Source organism: Oncorhynchus masou, chromosome 22, assembly GCF_036934945.1.
Source record: "Oncorhynchus masou masou isolate Uvic2021 chromosome 22, UVic_Omas_1.1, whole genome shotgun sequence".
Classification (NCBI taxonomy): domain Eukaryota; kingdom Metazoa; phylum Chordata; class Actinopteri; order Salmoniformes; family Salmonidae; genus Oncorhynchus; species Oncorhynchus masou.
The window spans coordinates 51,153,512-51,170,552 of NC_088233.1; the positions used below are offsets into that span (position 1 = coordinate 51,153,512).

Genomic DNA, 17,041 nt, shown 5'->3' on the forward strand with positions numbered 1-17,041 from the left:
GTTTGGACACACATACTCATTCAAGGGTTTTTCTTTATTTTTACTATTTTCTACATTGTAGAATAATAGTGAAGACATCAAAACTATGAAATAACATTTTTGCAATCATGTAGTAAGCAAAAAAAAGTTCAACAAATCACACAATATATTTCATATTTGAGATTCTTCAAAGTAGCCACCCTTTGCCTTGATGACAGTTTTGCACACTCTTGTCAGCAGTGTGCTGACAAGCTATTAGTTAACGTTAACATTAGCTAGCTAATACGAACTATTGGACACGTGGCTTGAAAACAATCAAAAAAGTAATCCAAAATATTACTGGCATACATATTTACAAAAAAAGTGATTTCTGCATATTGCACCTTTGATATGAAGCTCACTTCAATAGTTTCCTGTCATCAGTGGTTCAGTGGATGATCCTCAATCTATTATTCCATACGTGATTTTTAAATTGAGAGACTGATAAACTTTGATATACTGTTATTTTAAAGGCTTCCAGATATACACAAGTCCAAACAAGTTTAACCTGGAACTGATCAAATGTGCAGCAGTCTTTTGATGATGAGTGACAAGTATCTCTAATTAAATCATTTAAATCAACTTTGTTCTCATATTCAGTTTGCTTTTCATAATGTTCTACATCTGATTATTGCAAATGTCAATGTAAATTAGGGCTGTTACAAAACACATGGTTTTGTGTGTATAACTGTTTGTTTCTTTACCATGTGTATCTGTTTGAATGAATGTGAATATTCGCATAGGTTTTTGCATGTGGTAGTGGTAGTATGTGGTAGTGGACTTGTTTGTGAGAGTGGATGCTTCTGTGTGTGTAGGTCTGGGTCTGCAGCAGCACAGTACATTGACAATGACCATTTCTGATACTATTTAGCTGTGTGTGTGTGTGTGTGTGTGTGTGTGTGTGTGTGTGTGTGTGTGTGTGTGTGTGTGTGTGTGTGTGTGTGTGTGTGTGTGTGTGTGTGTGCATGTCACCTAACAGCTGTGTTTGGGATCTGTTGTTTTGATACTACTCGCATCATTAGATATGTACAGTGTCTTCAGAAAGTATTCATACCCCTTGACTTATTCCACATTTTTTGTTACAGCCTGAATTCAAAATCCCCTCACCCATCTACACACAATACCCCATAATGACAAAGTGAATTTTTATTTTATTTCTGCAACTTTATTGAAAATGAAATACTGAAATATCTATTTTACATAAGTATTCACACCCCTGAGTCAACACTTTGTAGAAGCACAATTGGTGGGGATTACACCTTTGTGTCATTTTGGGTAAAGTCTGTATCAGTTTTGCACATCTGGATTTGGGGATTTCTCCCATTTTTTTTTGCAGCTTTTCTCAAGCTCTGTTAAATTAGATGGGGAGCGGCGGTGAACAGCAATCTTCAAGTTTTTCCACAGATTTTCGATGAGATTCAAGTCTGGGCTTTGGCTGGGCTACTTAACGACTTTCACATTCTTGTTCTGAAGCCATTCCAGCATTACTTTGACTGTAGGCTTGGGGTCATTGCCCTGTTGGAAGGTAAATATTCGTCCCAGTCTAAGGTTGATTGCACTCTGAAGCAGGTTTTCATCAAGGATTTGCCTGTATTTGGCTCCATTCATTGTTCCCTCTATCCTTACTAGTCTCCCAATCCCTGCCACTGAAAAGCATCCTCATAGCATGATGCTACCAAGCTGTGCCCGGTTTTCTCCAGACATAGCGCTTTGCATTCAGACCAAAGAGTAACATTTTTGCCTCATCAGACCACATAATCTTTTGTCTTATGATCTTAGTCTTTCACGTGCCTTTTTGAAAACTCCAGGCGTTCTGTCATGTGCCATTTTCTCTGGACTAGCTTCTGTCTGGCCACTCTCCCATAAAGCCCAGATTGGTGAAGTGCTGTAGAGACTGTTGTGCTTCTGGCAGGTTCTCCCATCTCAGCCAAGGAACTCTGTAGTTCTGTCAGAGTGGTCATTCGGTTATTGGTCACCTCCCTGATCAAGGTCCTTCTTACCTGGTTGTCAGAGTCTGGCTAGTTCCATATTTTTTCAATTTTCCAATGATGGAGACCACTGTGCTCTTGGAAACATTCTTGAAATTGTTTTATATCCTTCCCCATATATACTGTATGCCTCATCACAATGCTATCTCACAGCTCTATGGACAGTTCCTTGGTATAGTTTCTGCTCTGACATGCACTGTCAACTGTGGGACTTTATACACGGCGTGTACAAAACGTTAAGAACACATGCTCTTTCCATAACATAGACTGATTAGGTGAATCCCTTATTGATGTCACTTGTTAAATCCACTTCAATCAGTGTAGATGAAGGGGAGGTTAAAGAAGGATTTTTAAGCCTTGAGACAATTGATATATAGATTGTGAATTTGTGCCATTCACAAAATATTTAAGTGCATTTGAACAGGGTTTGGCTGTAAGTGCCAGGCGCACCGGTTTGTGTTAAGCACTGCAACTCTGCTGGGGTTTTCACCCTCAGCAGTTGTCAAGAATGGTCCACCACCCAAAGGATATTCAGTCAACTTGACACAACTGTGGGAAGCATTGAAGTCAACATGAGCCAGTAACTCAATATTAGGAAGGTGTTCTTCATGGTTTGTGCATTGAGTGTATAGCCAGGTGTGTTTCTTTCAAAATCATGTCCAAACAATTGAATTGGCCACAGGTGGACTCCAATACAGTTGTAGTGACATCAAGGATGATCAAAGGAAATTGGATCCAATGGAGCACAATTTGGTGTGTCATAGCAAAGGGTTGTGAATACTTATGTAAATGAGATATTTCTGTTTATAATTTTCAATACATTTGCAAAAAATTCTAAAAACATGTTTTCACTTTGTCATTATGGGGGATTGGGTATAGATGGTTGATAACCGCTCCCCCACTTTAATCAATTTTGAATTCATGGCTGTAACACAACAAAATGTAGAATAAGTCAAGAGGAATGAATACTTTCTAAATATAGTGGGGTCCGAAATTATTGACACCTTTGATAAAAGGTGAGCAAAAATTACTGTATAAAATAAATAATTCAAAAAAAGTGAGCTAAATAGAATGCTAGTGCTCAGTGCTTCACCGAAATGTTTGTTACTTTTAGTTTTTTAAACTACTGTAATTGACCTACCTAATTATTTGAATTCCATTTCTTTTTCTTCTTCTTTTTTTAGCTCAAGGAACATTTTGCAGTTTCTCTAGAGATAAATCACATCAAGCCCGAACTGCGCAATGTAGTAGGGAGTTGCAGTTTCCAACAAGCCAGTATTCTCCATAGTTTAGACTCTAAACTTTAGAGCAAAAACATGGTAATTAACGAAGATGACCACAATCCATTGCACGCCTACTTGTCCGGTCTGTGTTTTTTTTACGCCTGCTACATTAAAAAGAGACATTAAAATGCGCAATCGAGAGGGATAGAGAGCAGTTGCTTTGTGAGGTATTTCTACCTTAAAATACACGATCTAAGCAATTGATAGTTGGTATTCAGAAGTCATAAAATAATGCCTTATTTACGTTGAAGAACTACTAAAATAGTGATTTTGTCAGACAGCATAAGCAGCAGCTCTATAGAGAGGAGATGATGACTTGGAGTGAAATAATAAAGTCATCAAATAAAACAAATGTAATATACACAACAACTGAAATATGTTAACAATTATATGTTAACAATTTATCACGGTTTTTGATTTCGGTTTAGCTATTTTTTTTAAACATGAAAATGCACTATGCATTATGTGGGTTGAATGCTGTAACAACATAATAAACTATTCATAAAAGTCCCATGATGGTAGTGTCTGCCCATTACTGCTTACCACATAATTTACTCACATTACTTTACTTTAATACAATATTTCAGTTGTTGTGTATTTGAATACTTTATTATTTTATCCCACATTCTAATATCATCACTATAAAGCTGCATGCTGCCTATGCTGTCTGACAAAATCACTATTTTAGTTGTTTTTCAAAGTAATTAAGGCATACTTTTATGACGGCTCAATACTAATTATCATCACTTAGATCATGTATTTTCAGGTAGAGATACTTCTTGAAGAAACTGCTATCCCTTTTGATGGTCCATCCTTCTGTCTCTGCTTGAAGCAGGCGTAAAATAGGCGCGACATGGATTATGGTCATTGTAGTTAATTACCATGTTTTCTGCGCTAAACTATGTTGAATATTAGCCTGTTGGAAATTACAACTCCCAACTACATCGCACACTTTGGGCTTGATCTGAGTTATCTCTAGAGAAACTCTGCAATGTGCGCGTTGAGCTCACAGAAAAAAAACAGGTCAATTAGTTGTTTAAAAAAACATATAGAAAATTGCTCAGCACTAGCCAGCAGAGACCTCACATGAGTATCTGTACAGTTTTTCCCTTGCCAATCCTCTACTGACCAAACCACCGCAAGCCAGTTTCTCTAGAAGACACGTCATAGCACTGAGAAATAACAATACAGTAGCCGCCCCTGAATGTCCCCCACTCCCATCTCTCTTCCAAATGAATGTCTATTGAAATTAGCCAGACTACAACAGGTTAAGCGAGGGAAGCAGACCTGGGTTCAAATACTATTTGAAATCTTTCAAATACGTAGTGTTTGCTTTAGCCAGCCTGGAGTGCCAGATGGGTGGGGTTTGGACTTTTGCCGCTATTCTATTGGTTCAATAGTGCCAGACAAACTCAATCAACCCCAGTTCAAGCATTTGAAATACATTAAAATAGTATTTGAGCCCAGGTTTGGAGGGTAGCAAACAGAATTTAAAAAACTGGCTAATTGAAAAGATTCCCCTGGGATTCCGGGCTCTCCATAATTTAAATAGCTATGATATCTCTGCACAAGCCCAGGTCCTCCTGACTAGTTTCCAAGGCAACATAGAATGTGATAAAGTGAAGGGAAGTGATTTCCTGCCTCCGTCGTGTCTTTGTTGCAGATGCATGCAGAGAAGCAGGCATGAAGTGTCTAACTAGGTGTGACACCGCAGTCTTAAGAGATCATTCCCCCAGGTACATTCCTTTGAGGAAGACGGTCGTTCAAATTCACCTATCAATCAAGTCTCTTGATGTCATCTTTTGGGAGGCTGCTTGTTTCAGATCCCTGGTAGTGGCACTATCTCCTGCTATTGTGCCATTGAGCAACATACTTGTAAACAAAATCTTTACTTCAGGGGCACTGTACTATGGACCCTGACCCTGGGTTGCTCCCAAAATGTGGGCTGTCTGTTGGGGACAAAGCAGCATTTCCATCTCTGCAGATGGACTAATGATTGCTGACTAAAAGCAATATAATCAAAACAGTCATTAAAAGTCCATTAAATAACAGGACAGAGAGCACATCTGGCAAAGTAGACAGACAAATAGACAGGCAAATGGAGAGCAAAATAGCCCTAGTCAATTGTGGGTAAAATAGCCAAGTGTGGGTGCGAACACTGAAAATACCATTCTTTCAACATAGCACTCATCTGCCATTGTCAGGAAAGCTCTTCTATAGGTCGTTGTCAATAAAACGTTACAATAAGGTCCAGAGCATTCTATTTGCCTTCTGGGGTGCAAGGAGACCCGCCGCTCCTCTAAAACCATTGCCAACTGCGTGCTATTTCCAAGGGATTGTTAAATAAATGTTAACTATTTGGTTGTAATGTTATCACCTCTTGAAGAGCATAGTCACAACTACACATTTCTGATTATTCCATGCAAAACAATTGCACGCATTTAGCTCAATCATCAGAGTTCTAGGCCAACAGCAAGTAGACCTAGCCACATGCTTTTTATGATCAGTAAACATACATTGATCGTGTAATTTCAAATACGTGAGGGAAGCTTCATGATATCTCCCAATATTGGCCATCATTAATTTTATTTGAGTGATTTAAAATGGAAGTGAACTATACCTGGCAAGTATGAGTGGTTTTGGTTAATTTCCCAGCCTTTGTGGGATCTGCCTGTCAAGCAGCAGAAGGGCGCATTTGCCGATGTAACATTACTGTAGGCTGATAATGTTTACTTTGCAAGTTACCGGTAACAACGTTGTACAGTTGGCTAGACATAAGTAGATCTTTTTCTCCAACCAAATGTCGGATTACCTAGCGAAGTTAGCTACCATTATCCCATTTTCAACATTGTATTTAAATAATGTTTAAACATGATTGCTGCCGACAGACATGATAGACTACATTGACTGATGGACCATATCAAATTGGCTACCTAGCTAACAACATATCAGGTCAATATGGCTAGTTAACAAGCTAACTTTCAGGGGATAAACTAGATCGCCATATTCAAATATTGTTTGATTTGCTTGCTATCTATATTAGGGATGACCATTAGGCCGACTGACAACTTTACCAGGACGATGTCAAGCTCTTTCCAAAAGCCTTATCTCTGATGAAGCAAGCTAAATTACACATTGTTTGCTTTAGCTAGCTAGCTAGCCAAATGGATGTGGTTGCACTCACGTATCTGAAAATAAATGATGAATAAATGTTTACTGATTGCTGTATCACTCTGATGATGGAGGTAATTGTGGAATAGTCTGAAATGTGTAGTTTGACTATGCTTTCAATAGGTGATGATATTAAAACCAAATAGTTATAACATTTATTTAACAATCCCTTGAAAACGGCACATAGTTTTCAGTGGTTTTAGCAGAGCTGGAGGTCACCTTGCCTCCCAACAACCAAATCAAACGCTAGTTTTATTGATAATGACCTATAGTGTTGAATGAAGCTTGGAGGGTCAGACAGGGAAAACTCTAACTTGGTAGATGATGAAAAACGTCATATCTTTCTACATGGACCATTGTTTTGAGTTGATGTTGAGCCATTTTCTGGTTGACGTTTGATCTTTACATGCAAAGCGTTCAAACATATCAAAGGCTAAATCTATTTCACTACAATCTGTTATATCCTTCGGTCCATATTTGATTAATTAAAAGATTACACAAAGGTACATAATCAAGTACAGGCAGGATTTCACAACAAAAGCCTGTACAACTTTAGGAGGGTATTATCCATGGGAGATTGCCTTAATTCCATTCAATCAGAAAAAGACAGAACATTTGATGCAGGCAGATAAAGACATCATTAAATGTGGCTGGGCCTGAGAAGAGGATTAAAGATTCAACAGAGCCAATTTTGCAACATTGAGTTCAGACTGAACTGAAATAGCTTATTCTCTCCTGAGGGTTGATTAGCATTTCTAGCTGAATTATGATTAGGAGGAACCACTACTTTGGTCTCGGTACACTTCAGTGGAGGCTGTTGAGGGGAGGACGGCTAACAATAATGGCTGGAATGGAGCAAATGGAATGACATCAGACACATAGAAAATGTTTTTTTTTTGTATTTGGTACTATTCCACTAATTCCGTTCCAGCCATTACCACGAGCCTGTCCTCCTTAATTAAGGTGCCACCATCCTACTGTGCTACACATTCATGCAGTGGCGACCCATCATTCAGGGAAGGTGGGGCAGAGTTATTTTGGCATTAATACGTGTGACATATCAGTTTGCAAACAATGTCCAAAAAAATAAGCATTGGGTTAATAAAGCCACATACAAACATAGTCTCTTTTTTGTTTTCTTGAGTAAGTGCTTTCTGTGGTGGTGGGGCAGCCAGCGGAAAATATGGAGCATAGGTGTTGGTAATGTTCTCTAGTTGCACCATGATTAGCTCAGTGTTCTATCACTCGTGGGGACTGTATGTCACCACCAAGTCTAAGGGTAGACCTCGAAAATTCAAGCTCCTTGGATGCTGCCATAGAGTTACATTAGAAGTGCCCATCTAAGAAGGCTTATGGTCATTGGCCACAGATAAAATGACATCAAATCACATATCTACAGTAGCTTTGATTGGACTGATCATGTCAACATCATACTTTCAAAATCTTAGCTAGCATTCATCATCATGAATCAAGTCAACAATCTACTGGCAAATCCTTTTTAATCCTTGTCATAAGAAGATAAACTATTAAGATAAATTATAGATAAAACGTATCGGTGCTCATTGGCCATTGGACATAAACATTTCAAAGGAATCAGTGACAGTGGCAAACAGCAAGCATTGCAAAGCAATCACTACTGCTATTCAGTGGAGTGGCTGTGGTCCTAAATCTGTGATTAAGTGTCTCTTTTCCAAGTTTAAAATGATAAACATTCAACATTGGCCATGCTGTCAATGAAGCATGATTTGTGCCATGCTCAAAACAACTGTTAACTCGGAACTGCGAAAACTTGACTTCAGTGAGTTCAAGACAACTGGGAATTTCGGAAAAAAAGCTCCAACTGGGAAATACATTTTGAACGGTTATCCAACTCAAAATTTTAAGTCGGGAACTCTGGCCTCTTTCTAGAGCTACGACCTGAAGATCAATGACGCCATCATGATTCGTGACCCAGACAGGAGACACCGTTGAAAGCACCATAAATCCAGAGAATGCCAGACTTTGATGACAAAATCTGCCCACGAAGGACCGCCATGCCACCTTCCTGAGAGTCCAAAAATGTATTGTATGCTGCTGCATAAATTATGTAATATTCCAGGGAGATATGTATACTGTAGCTAAGAAACTAATACTAAGTGTATGTTGTGTAGTAAGCTGTTAGTAGTCCATGTGACTCACGTCAAATCATTTGGTATATTTCCCCTCTTAATTTTGCCTACTGTTCTGACTTGGTGGTGCACATGTAGCCTACATCTTGTTTTAGAGAAATGTAATCATCAAATTTCATAAGAACTTTCATTGTTTGCTTAAATGCCCCATTTATTTATCCTACGGTTCTGAGTTGGTGTACAGGGAGAACACCATAACAACAGCCCATGTTCTGAATTCTGTCGCTGTACATTTCAAAAGTGCTAAACAAATAGTTATATTGACTACATCTGTACTAGCTCGCTCATTAATGTCTAAATCGAAATTACGGATTGACTCTTATCCACTTGTCGTCCCATTATGCCATAGTTTGTACATCTCAATTGTCATTAGAAACCAGAGTTGATATGGCTGACTTGCTTAAACAAACATGTTTTCTTACAAGGCAGTAAATGAGGCTGAATGAACTGTTTCATAGCCAGACAAGACTCCACTGAAAGCCAGGTGTAGCAGTTGTTAAGATGTTGGGACTGCTGTTGGAACAGCTTTATGTAGGCCCTAACAGTTTGTGGGCACCGTTTGTCACCGTTATAGTGCAACTAATGTATCGTTTTGCTGTGTTGTGTAGTGGCTTTTCTGGCATGCATCCGACTTTTTGCCCCCCCCCAAGATTTACATGCTAAAATTGCCACTCCATTCATGTTCCTCCGTGGCTTCTGTTGGTAGACTGTGCATTATTCAGTTATTTCGAACGGAACACTGGAAGCTTCATAGAGGAGAGCTAAGGAGGACTACAGTTCCCATAAAGCAATGCACCGAACCATGCTTCCATGTAAAATTAAAATTGGGGGAATAACTTAAAGTCAAAGTAAAAATGATTTTAGTGCTAGGTGAACAATCTTGCATTTGTCTCCTTATGAATACAAGTCATAATGTACATGATTGAGCCAAAATGTACATCCTGCATGACCAAAGAAGCCTTTTTGGTGGCCATCTTCAAAACTAACACTATTCACTGTCGTCGTCAAATGTTAGTTTAGGAATGCCTTACACTCTCTTTCTCTCCTGCCAGTAAAGAAAGACAGGTGGGTGGGTTGATCCAGAGCTAGTCAGATATCAAGTTCCACAGAGAAGGAACCTTACACCTATACTGGGTTTCACTGTCCTAGGTCTTTGTCTTGCCCGGCAGAGAATAGCTTAATTTACAAACCCAGTACTCAATTATTTAACTTACCGAGGCATTGTAGAGCACTGGCCCAATGTCTGAATTGGTGGTCAGGTTACTGGTGGTCAGTTTATAAGATCAGCCGGAACTTTCTAGCTATTTTGAACTATTTTAGAAGCCTTTCACAAAAGCAAAGTAGGGTGCCTATGGCAGTTACTACAAAGTTAGAGTATGTACATGTATGTTTTACTGTGTATAAATCCACGGCAATGGCAGGGTAATTATACCGTATGTTTGTGCTAATGGATACAGTGCCTTCAGAAAGTATTCACACCACTTTACTTTTTCCACAATTTGTTGTATTACAGCCTGAATTTATAATAGAGTAAATTGAGATTTTGTGTCACTGGCCTACACACAATACCCCATAATGTCAAAGTGGAATTATGTTAAGACATTTTGACAAATTAATAAAAAATGAAAAGCTGAAATGTCTTGAATCAATAAGTATTCAACCCCTTTGTTATAGCAAGCCTAAATAAGTTCAGGAGTTAACTTTATGTCCTGAATGCAAAGCGTTATGTTTGGGGCAAACCAACACAACACTCTTCATATTTTCAAGCATGGTGGTTGTTGCATCATGTTATGGGTATGCTTGTCATCTGCAAGGACTAGAGTGTTTTTTTGTGGATAAAAATAAATGGAATAGAGCTAAGCACAGGAGGACCTAGAGGAAAACCTGGTTCAGTCTGCTTTCCAAACAGACACTGGAAGACCAATTCACTTTTCAGCAGGTGAATAACCTAAAGCACAAGGCCAAATATACACTGGAGTTGCTTACCAAGACAACAATGAATTTTCCCGAGTGGCTTAGTTACAGTTTACACTTAAAAATCGGCTTGAAAATCTATAGCAAGACTTGAAATGGCTGTCTCGCAATAATCCACAACCAACTTGACAGATTTTGAAGGATTTAAAAAATAATAATATGCAAATATTTTACAATCCAGGTGTGCAAAGCTCACAACTGTAATCATTGCCAAAGATGATTCTAACATGTATTGATTCAGACGTGTGAATACTTATGTAAATTAGATATTTCATGGTTTAATGAAAAACTCATGAGGTTCCAGCCGGAGTCCTGATCAGTAGATCAAACAACACAAAAGTGCTGTTGTGTTGTGAACCTCAACATGCAGAAACTTCCTAAATGAAGTAGTCAGTTTAGCTTCCAGCTAGAACAAGCTCGTACTGTGACAGTCACATCCATAAAACAAAACATAGAAGCGGCCTCCTCTTGCATTCGAAATTCGACTAAAAAGGGTCATGTAATTTACACCATCTATGAATTCACATAAATTGACTAAGAAACTTTGAGAATCTACAATGTCCTCATGCCTCTGCTAAACTATCCATTGGTTCTCAAGAACAGCTACATTTGCTTGAATTCTCTGATGTATTGCTGAGGAGAGACTACTAGTGTTTTTTTTTGTTTACGACAGAGCAAAAACAGACTGAACCCTTTGAACCCTGTGTACAGCTCAAACCTCTGGGATCAGGAGAGAGGCCTTGAGAACACAAAAACAACATTTAAAAAAGACCTCTAAAGCAACTGTTTCATACCCTGTGCTCTTGAAACATTTACTCTCTTACGGCAGCTGAGCTGTACACATGCACACACAAAAACAGAAGCAATCCAGGTGAGAAGCTTACATTCTGTTGCCGATGGAAACACAGGAGTAAAGAACATAAATTACGTGTGAGCGCACATGTCTGAGTAACTCCAGAGCAGCAGGTGCCACCAAGGTTTTTTTCAGGCATTTTCAGCAGTACATAACCTAGCGGTGTGCTTCTTTCTGAGGTCCAAACACTAGCCGATGAGTTACGTAAGTATGCGTGGCCTTTTAAAAGACCCCCCCCCTACATATAGATATTAACAAATTGGGTGTGCGAATTTCCAAGTGGAGTTGATAAACATCAACAAATAGGGCACTGACAGCTGTTAGTGTAGCCAGCTAGCTAATGTTATCTGTTGTTGCATTTATTTTATTTGAACAACACCGTATTCAAAAGATTAACCAGCTGTCTTCAATGGCTGGATTTGTCATAAGCATTGACTTAAGGAAAGCTACTGGCAACGAATCTGCTGTAGAAATACTTAGAAATAATAAGATGACATTCCAGGTTATATGGATAAGTATTGACAGATAGCTGACATGTGTTTTTCTACATTGTAATAGACACGGTGCAACCATTGGTAGGTAGGCTGCTGGCATACTTCGGCTGCGGTACAGCAAAGCCAGGTCAGCCCGTGCTCATGTTTCTCGCAGGGGAAGTGAAATTAAAGGCGACAATGACTTTGCTCATGACCATGCATGCCACAAATGAAATGTGTTACTTGAATTTTCTTCTGCGGGTGTTTGCTCATTATCTGAATATACACTTGTGGTTTCTAGCTAGCGTCACAACAATAAAAGCCGTGGAGAATGAAGTGAAGCAAAACTTTAGTGGTCAAAACCATTCATGTTGGGGCAACGGGGGGAGCGGGTTTTCAAAATGCTATCATATCAAGTAATTATATTTCTAAAATGGTCACACATATTTTTAATACAATCTCAAATTGTTAACATTTTCAAATTATGATCATTTTCTGTTGAAAAAAAGTGGAGGTGCAAAAGCAAGTTTGCGCACCTTATTTGAATTTGCTCCATGGCTCAGGCAGCCAAGTAGACACAAGGCTGTTTGGCTCATCTCAGTCACGAAGAGGAATAACTTTGCAGTGGTTTCTGATGAATACAAAATGCCATGCTGGTGGGTGGTAACAATCAAATAAAACCCAGGCCTGTAACGAAACGTAGGCTGATAATCATTTGTATGTCATATCATAGGAATAGTCACCGTATTCACACGCATTGTACAAAGTCGGCAGTTTTGATTTGTTACTTCAAGTTGAAATATATCATACTTTGACTGAAACGATGACTTTACTGACTTAAATCGTTGTGCAACATCATGGGTAAGCTCTGGCCATCGTCTTTCAGCTCGAAAAAAAGTAGATTTCTACTGGTGTGGGCGTTTAACAGCAGTATTATTAACATAGATTACTGTTTTCACAAGGCCTGGAAGCAACAGGCATATAGTGTTAAGAGTCTGTGTGTGTACACAAGGTGTTTTCACATCCCAGGTGTGTTTATGCTTATCTAATTACGCTTGTCTCTTTCTCATTATGTCTAATTACTGTCGTCTGCATACTCACTCATCAGTAACACACGTACGCAAGCGTTTTCAGGTCTGTTTATGCACATATTTACACGGCACATGTGTCTCTTGCTGATGGCACCCTACCGCAAAGGCTGGGTCACAAGGCTGGATAAACTGCCTCCCCCTTCCTCCAGGTGGGCCCGCTCCTCCTGGTCTCCACCTCCGCTGCCAAACCGGATGTGGCGCGGGTCGTTGGGCTCCCCGTTGTACCAGTTATGGTTTCCGCCATCCGGGGTCATCACAGGGCTTTTGGCCTCATCCTGCTGCCCCATCTGGTCCTGCGCCGTTTTCACCATATTCATCGCGTTCACCGGCAACTGGAGGAGCTTTTGCATGGGCGTCATGGCTAGCGTCGTAGAGTCCTTTCCCGAGAAGAAGCCCAATCACAACCTTATGGACTGAAGAACTCAAAAAAACCTAGACCTTCTTAGATCGTTTCCATATGGCGTAGCTGTAGATGTGGGGTACTGGAATGAGGATTGGAGAAGGTAGATCCAACAGTGGGTGTCCACTTTCATTCTCCAGAAGCTAATGTGGTGAATACAGTCATCAACAACAAACCCAAACTATTGGTATCTTCCTTTGAGATGGTCCTACTGAGCTGGAGATAATGACTTATTCACTATGGATATTCCTTTGAAGAGAAAATATTGATGCGTCAGGTCTTGCCTTGGATGAAGCCTTAATGATGACGAGTGCTGACAGCTTCCTCTGACACCACATAGAAACACAGCCTTACAGTTGCTCTTCTCGTGTGAACCGTACGCTCCGCTATGCTAGGGCTGTGTAAGGGAGTCCAGTGAAGCAACAGTAGACTGCACAGCACAGTGAGTAGCAAGTAGGTGCTGAGGATAGAAGGCGTGGATGGAGTTCCCTCCCTTTATTTTTCCTCCTTCGCTTCCTGTTCTGCTCCTTCTCTTGCTCCTCTCATGGGGAAAGGAGCTCCGTCTGCCTCTCCGAGGGTTTGGCGTCTGGCGCTGATCTCCAGTGTTGCTCTGCGCCGATGGCATAGCCCCCTTCTCTCCCTCCTTTCTCCTTCTCCGCCACGTTTGCAGCTACCACCCCTCCCTTCTCTTCACTCCTCCCCCTCTCCCTCTCCATCTCGTGTGTACGCAGGTTTTCCGACGCTCTGCTCCGTTTCATCTCTTGCTCTGCCTTGACTCCAGTGCACTCCTCTCGCCTGAAACTGTATTTGTCTCTCATCGCTTGCTCTCTTCTCCCCACCATCTTTATCTCCATCATGCTTAGTTCCCCTCTTCTTCACCTGATCTTGTTCCCTTCGTTTACCACCCCTCCCTGTTTCCTTGCTTGCTTCCTTCTGGTTACATTATCTTTGTCCATGCCCTCTTTTCTCTCCCTTCATTTTCCTGTTCCCCTCGCTCTCTTGCCTTACATGACTCAGCTTTCACAGCAGTGTCGTGGTGATGATGTTGCTCTTTCTCACACGCACACTCCTCCTCGTTCTTCCGATCAACAGTGCCACCTAACAACAGGAATCCTTTCTCTCTTCCTCTCTCTCATTCCTTAATCTCTCTCATTCCTTTCCCTCTTCCTCTCTCATTCCTTTCCCTCTTCCTCTCTCATTCCTTTCTCTCTTCCTCTCTCATTCCTTTCTCTCTTCCTCTCTCATTCCTTCCCCTCTTCCTCTCTCATTCCTTTCTCTCTTCCTCTCTCATTCCTTTCTCTCTTCCTCTCTCATTCCTTTCTCTCTTCCTCTCTCATTCCTTTCTCTTCCTCTCTCTTCCTCTCTCATTCCTTTCTCTCTTCCTCTCTCATTCCTTCCCCTCTTCCTCTCTCATTCCTTTCCCTCTTCCTCTCTCATTCCTTTCTCTCTTCCTCTCTCATTCCTTCCCCTCTTCCTCTCTCATTCCTTTCTCTCTTCCTCTCTCATTCCTTTCTCTCTTCCTCTCTCATTCCTTCCCCTCTTCCTCTCTCATTCCTTTATGCCTCACTTTCTCTCTTTTTCCTTTCTATTATTCCTTTATCTCTGTCTCTCTCATCCCTCTTTCTCCCGGAGGCTATAATGTAATGGGTTAATTTATAGCCAGAGAGAGACTGTGGGATTGTGGAGGACTGATGGCCATGATGATGGCCCCGTGTGTGTGTGTGTGTGTGTGTGTGTGTGTGTGTGTGTGTGCTGATCGAGGTAAGGGAGTGCCGCACTGAAGCAAGGGAACATTAAATCACATCCTTTACTAAAGGGGCCTAGGTTGCTAGGCAAGGGTACTAAATTACCCCCTTCAGTTAGGGGCTAGGACACAGAGATGTGGCCCATGTTCTGTTCAGTGCTAAGGTTCCAGAAAACACAGATTGAGCATCAAAGTCAGGTTTTATTGCTTGTATCTGTACTGAATCTAACACACTAAATTAAACATGTCAGATGCATAAAACCACAACAATTCTCCAATTTGCTTTTTCATGGTATGGTATGTCTCTCCTCTCTCTCTCTCTGCAGTATTACTGGTACCATCCCCCACCTATCTCCTTTCACCATTTCTCACCAGGATGCCTGAAACTGTGACATTATGCTCTAGTGAATTACAAACACACACACACACACACACACACACACACACACACACACACACACACACACACACACACACACACACACACACACACACACACACACACACACACACACACACACACACTCAGCCAATGTGGCACATAAACAGTTTCTCCTCACAGCTCGACATCATCTCATCAGTCAGCCCTGCTGCACTCTCTGCTACTCATGCCAAGTAAATTGCTCACCATCCAACAGACAAGGATACTATGACATTTCATCTTCAACTGAATTTGTCTGATACACACTCCTGTTTCAGAGACCGAGAAAGAGAGTGAGACAGAGACACAGAGACTGATCCCCAATGACCGGACCGACTGATCTAGAAATTATAATTATTAGTTAGATATGATGCAAGGTGATTTACAGATCTCCTCAAACACACACAGATAAAGAGACCGAGACTGCGAAATCAATTGAATAAGAGGAATTGTTCAATTATTCATTGACAATTAACACTGAGTGACATTGTTGTAATCAACAATCAAGTGAACACTGCAAACAACCAAACCAAGATGGCCGCTTAGATGGAGTCTTCTGAGAAATAAACAGAGAGGATGAGTAGGTGTGGGCCACAGGAGAGAGACATTTTTCAGAGAAAAAGCCAGACAAAAATCAATGACATTTAGAGAGGCAGGGGAGGGAAAATAAAGACGATATCAGAACAGACAGTCACACGAACTCCGAGGAGGTGAGAGAGAGGAGAAAGATCAAGTGAAGTGAGTAAAAGCGAGGGAGTCAGGGGAAGCAATGTATTATACACAGTGCCTACAGAAAGTATTCACACCCCTTAACTTTTTCCACATTTTGTTGTGTTCGATTTTGTGTCAGTGGCCTACACACAATACCCCATCATGTAAACATGGGATTATGTTTTTACACATGTTTACAAATGAATACAAAATGAAAGGCTGAAATGGCTTGAGTCAGTAAGTATCCAACTCCTTTGTTATGGCAAAGCCTAGATAAGTTCAGGAGGAAAGATATGCTTAACAGGTCACTCTGTGTGCAATAATAGTGTTTAAAATGATTTTTGAATGACTACCTCATCTCTGTAGCCCACACATACAGATTGTAAGGTCCCTCCGTCGAGCAGTACATTTCAAACAAAGATTCAACCACAAAGACAAGGGAGGTTTTCCAATGCCTCGCAAAGAAGGGCACCTATTGGTAGATGGGTAAAATAAAGAAAAAATGCAGACATTGAATATCCCTTTGAGCATGATGTAGTTATGAATTACACTTTGGATGGTGTATCAATACACCCAGTCACTACAAAGATACAGGTGTCCTTCCTAACTCAGTTGCCGGAATGGAAGGAAACCACACCATGAGGCCAATTGTGAATTTAAAACAGTTACAGAGTTTAATGGCTGTGATAGGAGAAAACTGAGGATGGATCAACAACATTGTTGTTACTCCACAACACTAACCTAAA

The 17,041-nt window shown here is 40.5% G+C and overlaps 1 protein-coding gene across 7 annotated transcripts in view; it reads right to left on the reverse strand.

The window, feature by feature from the left end:
- Positions 1-17,041, reverse strand: part of LOC135509674 (AP-3 complex subunit beta-2) — a 96,190-nt gene that overhangs the window by 59,777 nt on the left and 19,372 nt on the right. For 2 of the 7 annotated variants that reach the window (XM_064930529.1, XM_064930528.1), the window contains exon 1: positions 13,119-14,093. The exons of 4 other annotated variants lie outside the window; for them this stretch is intronic. In XM_064930529.1, the coding sequence (XP_064786601.1) occupies positions 13,119-13,378 (260 nt within the window). In that variant the 5' untranslated portion in view covers positions 13,379-14,093. Of the gene's footprint in view, positions 1-13,118; positions 14,094-17,041 lie in introns of those variants that run through there. One more of the 7 variants, XM_064930530.1, reaches the window with a different exon arrangement.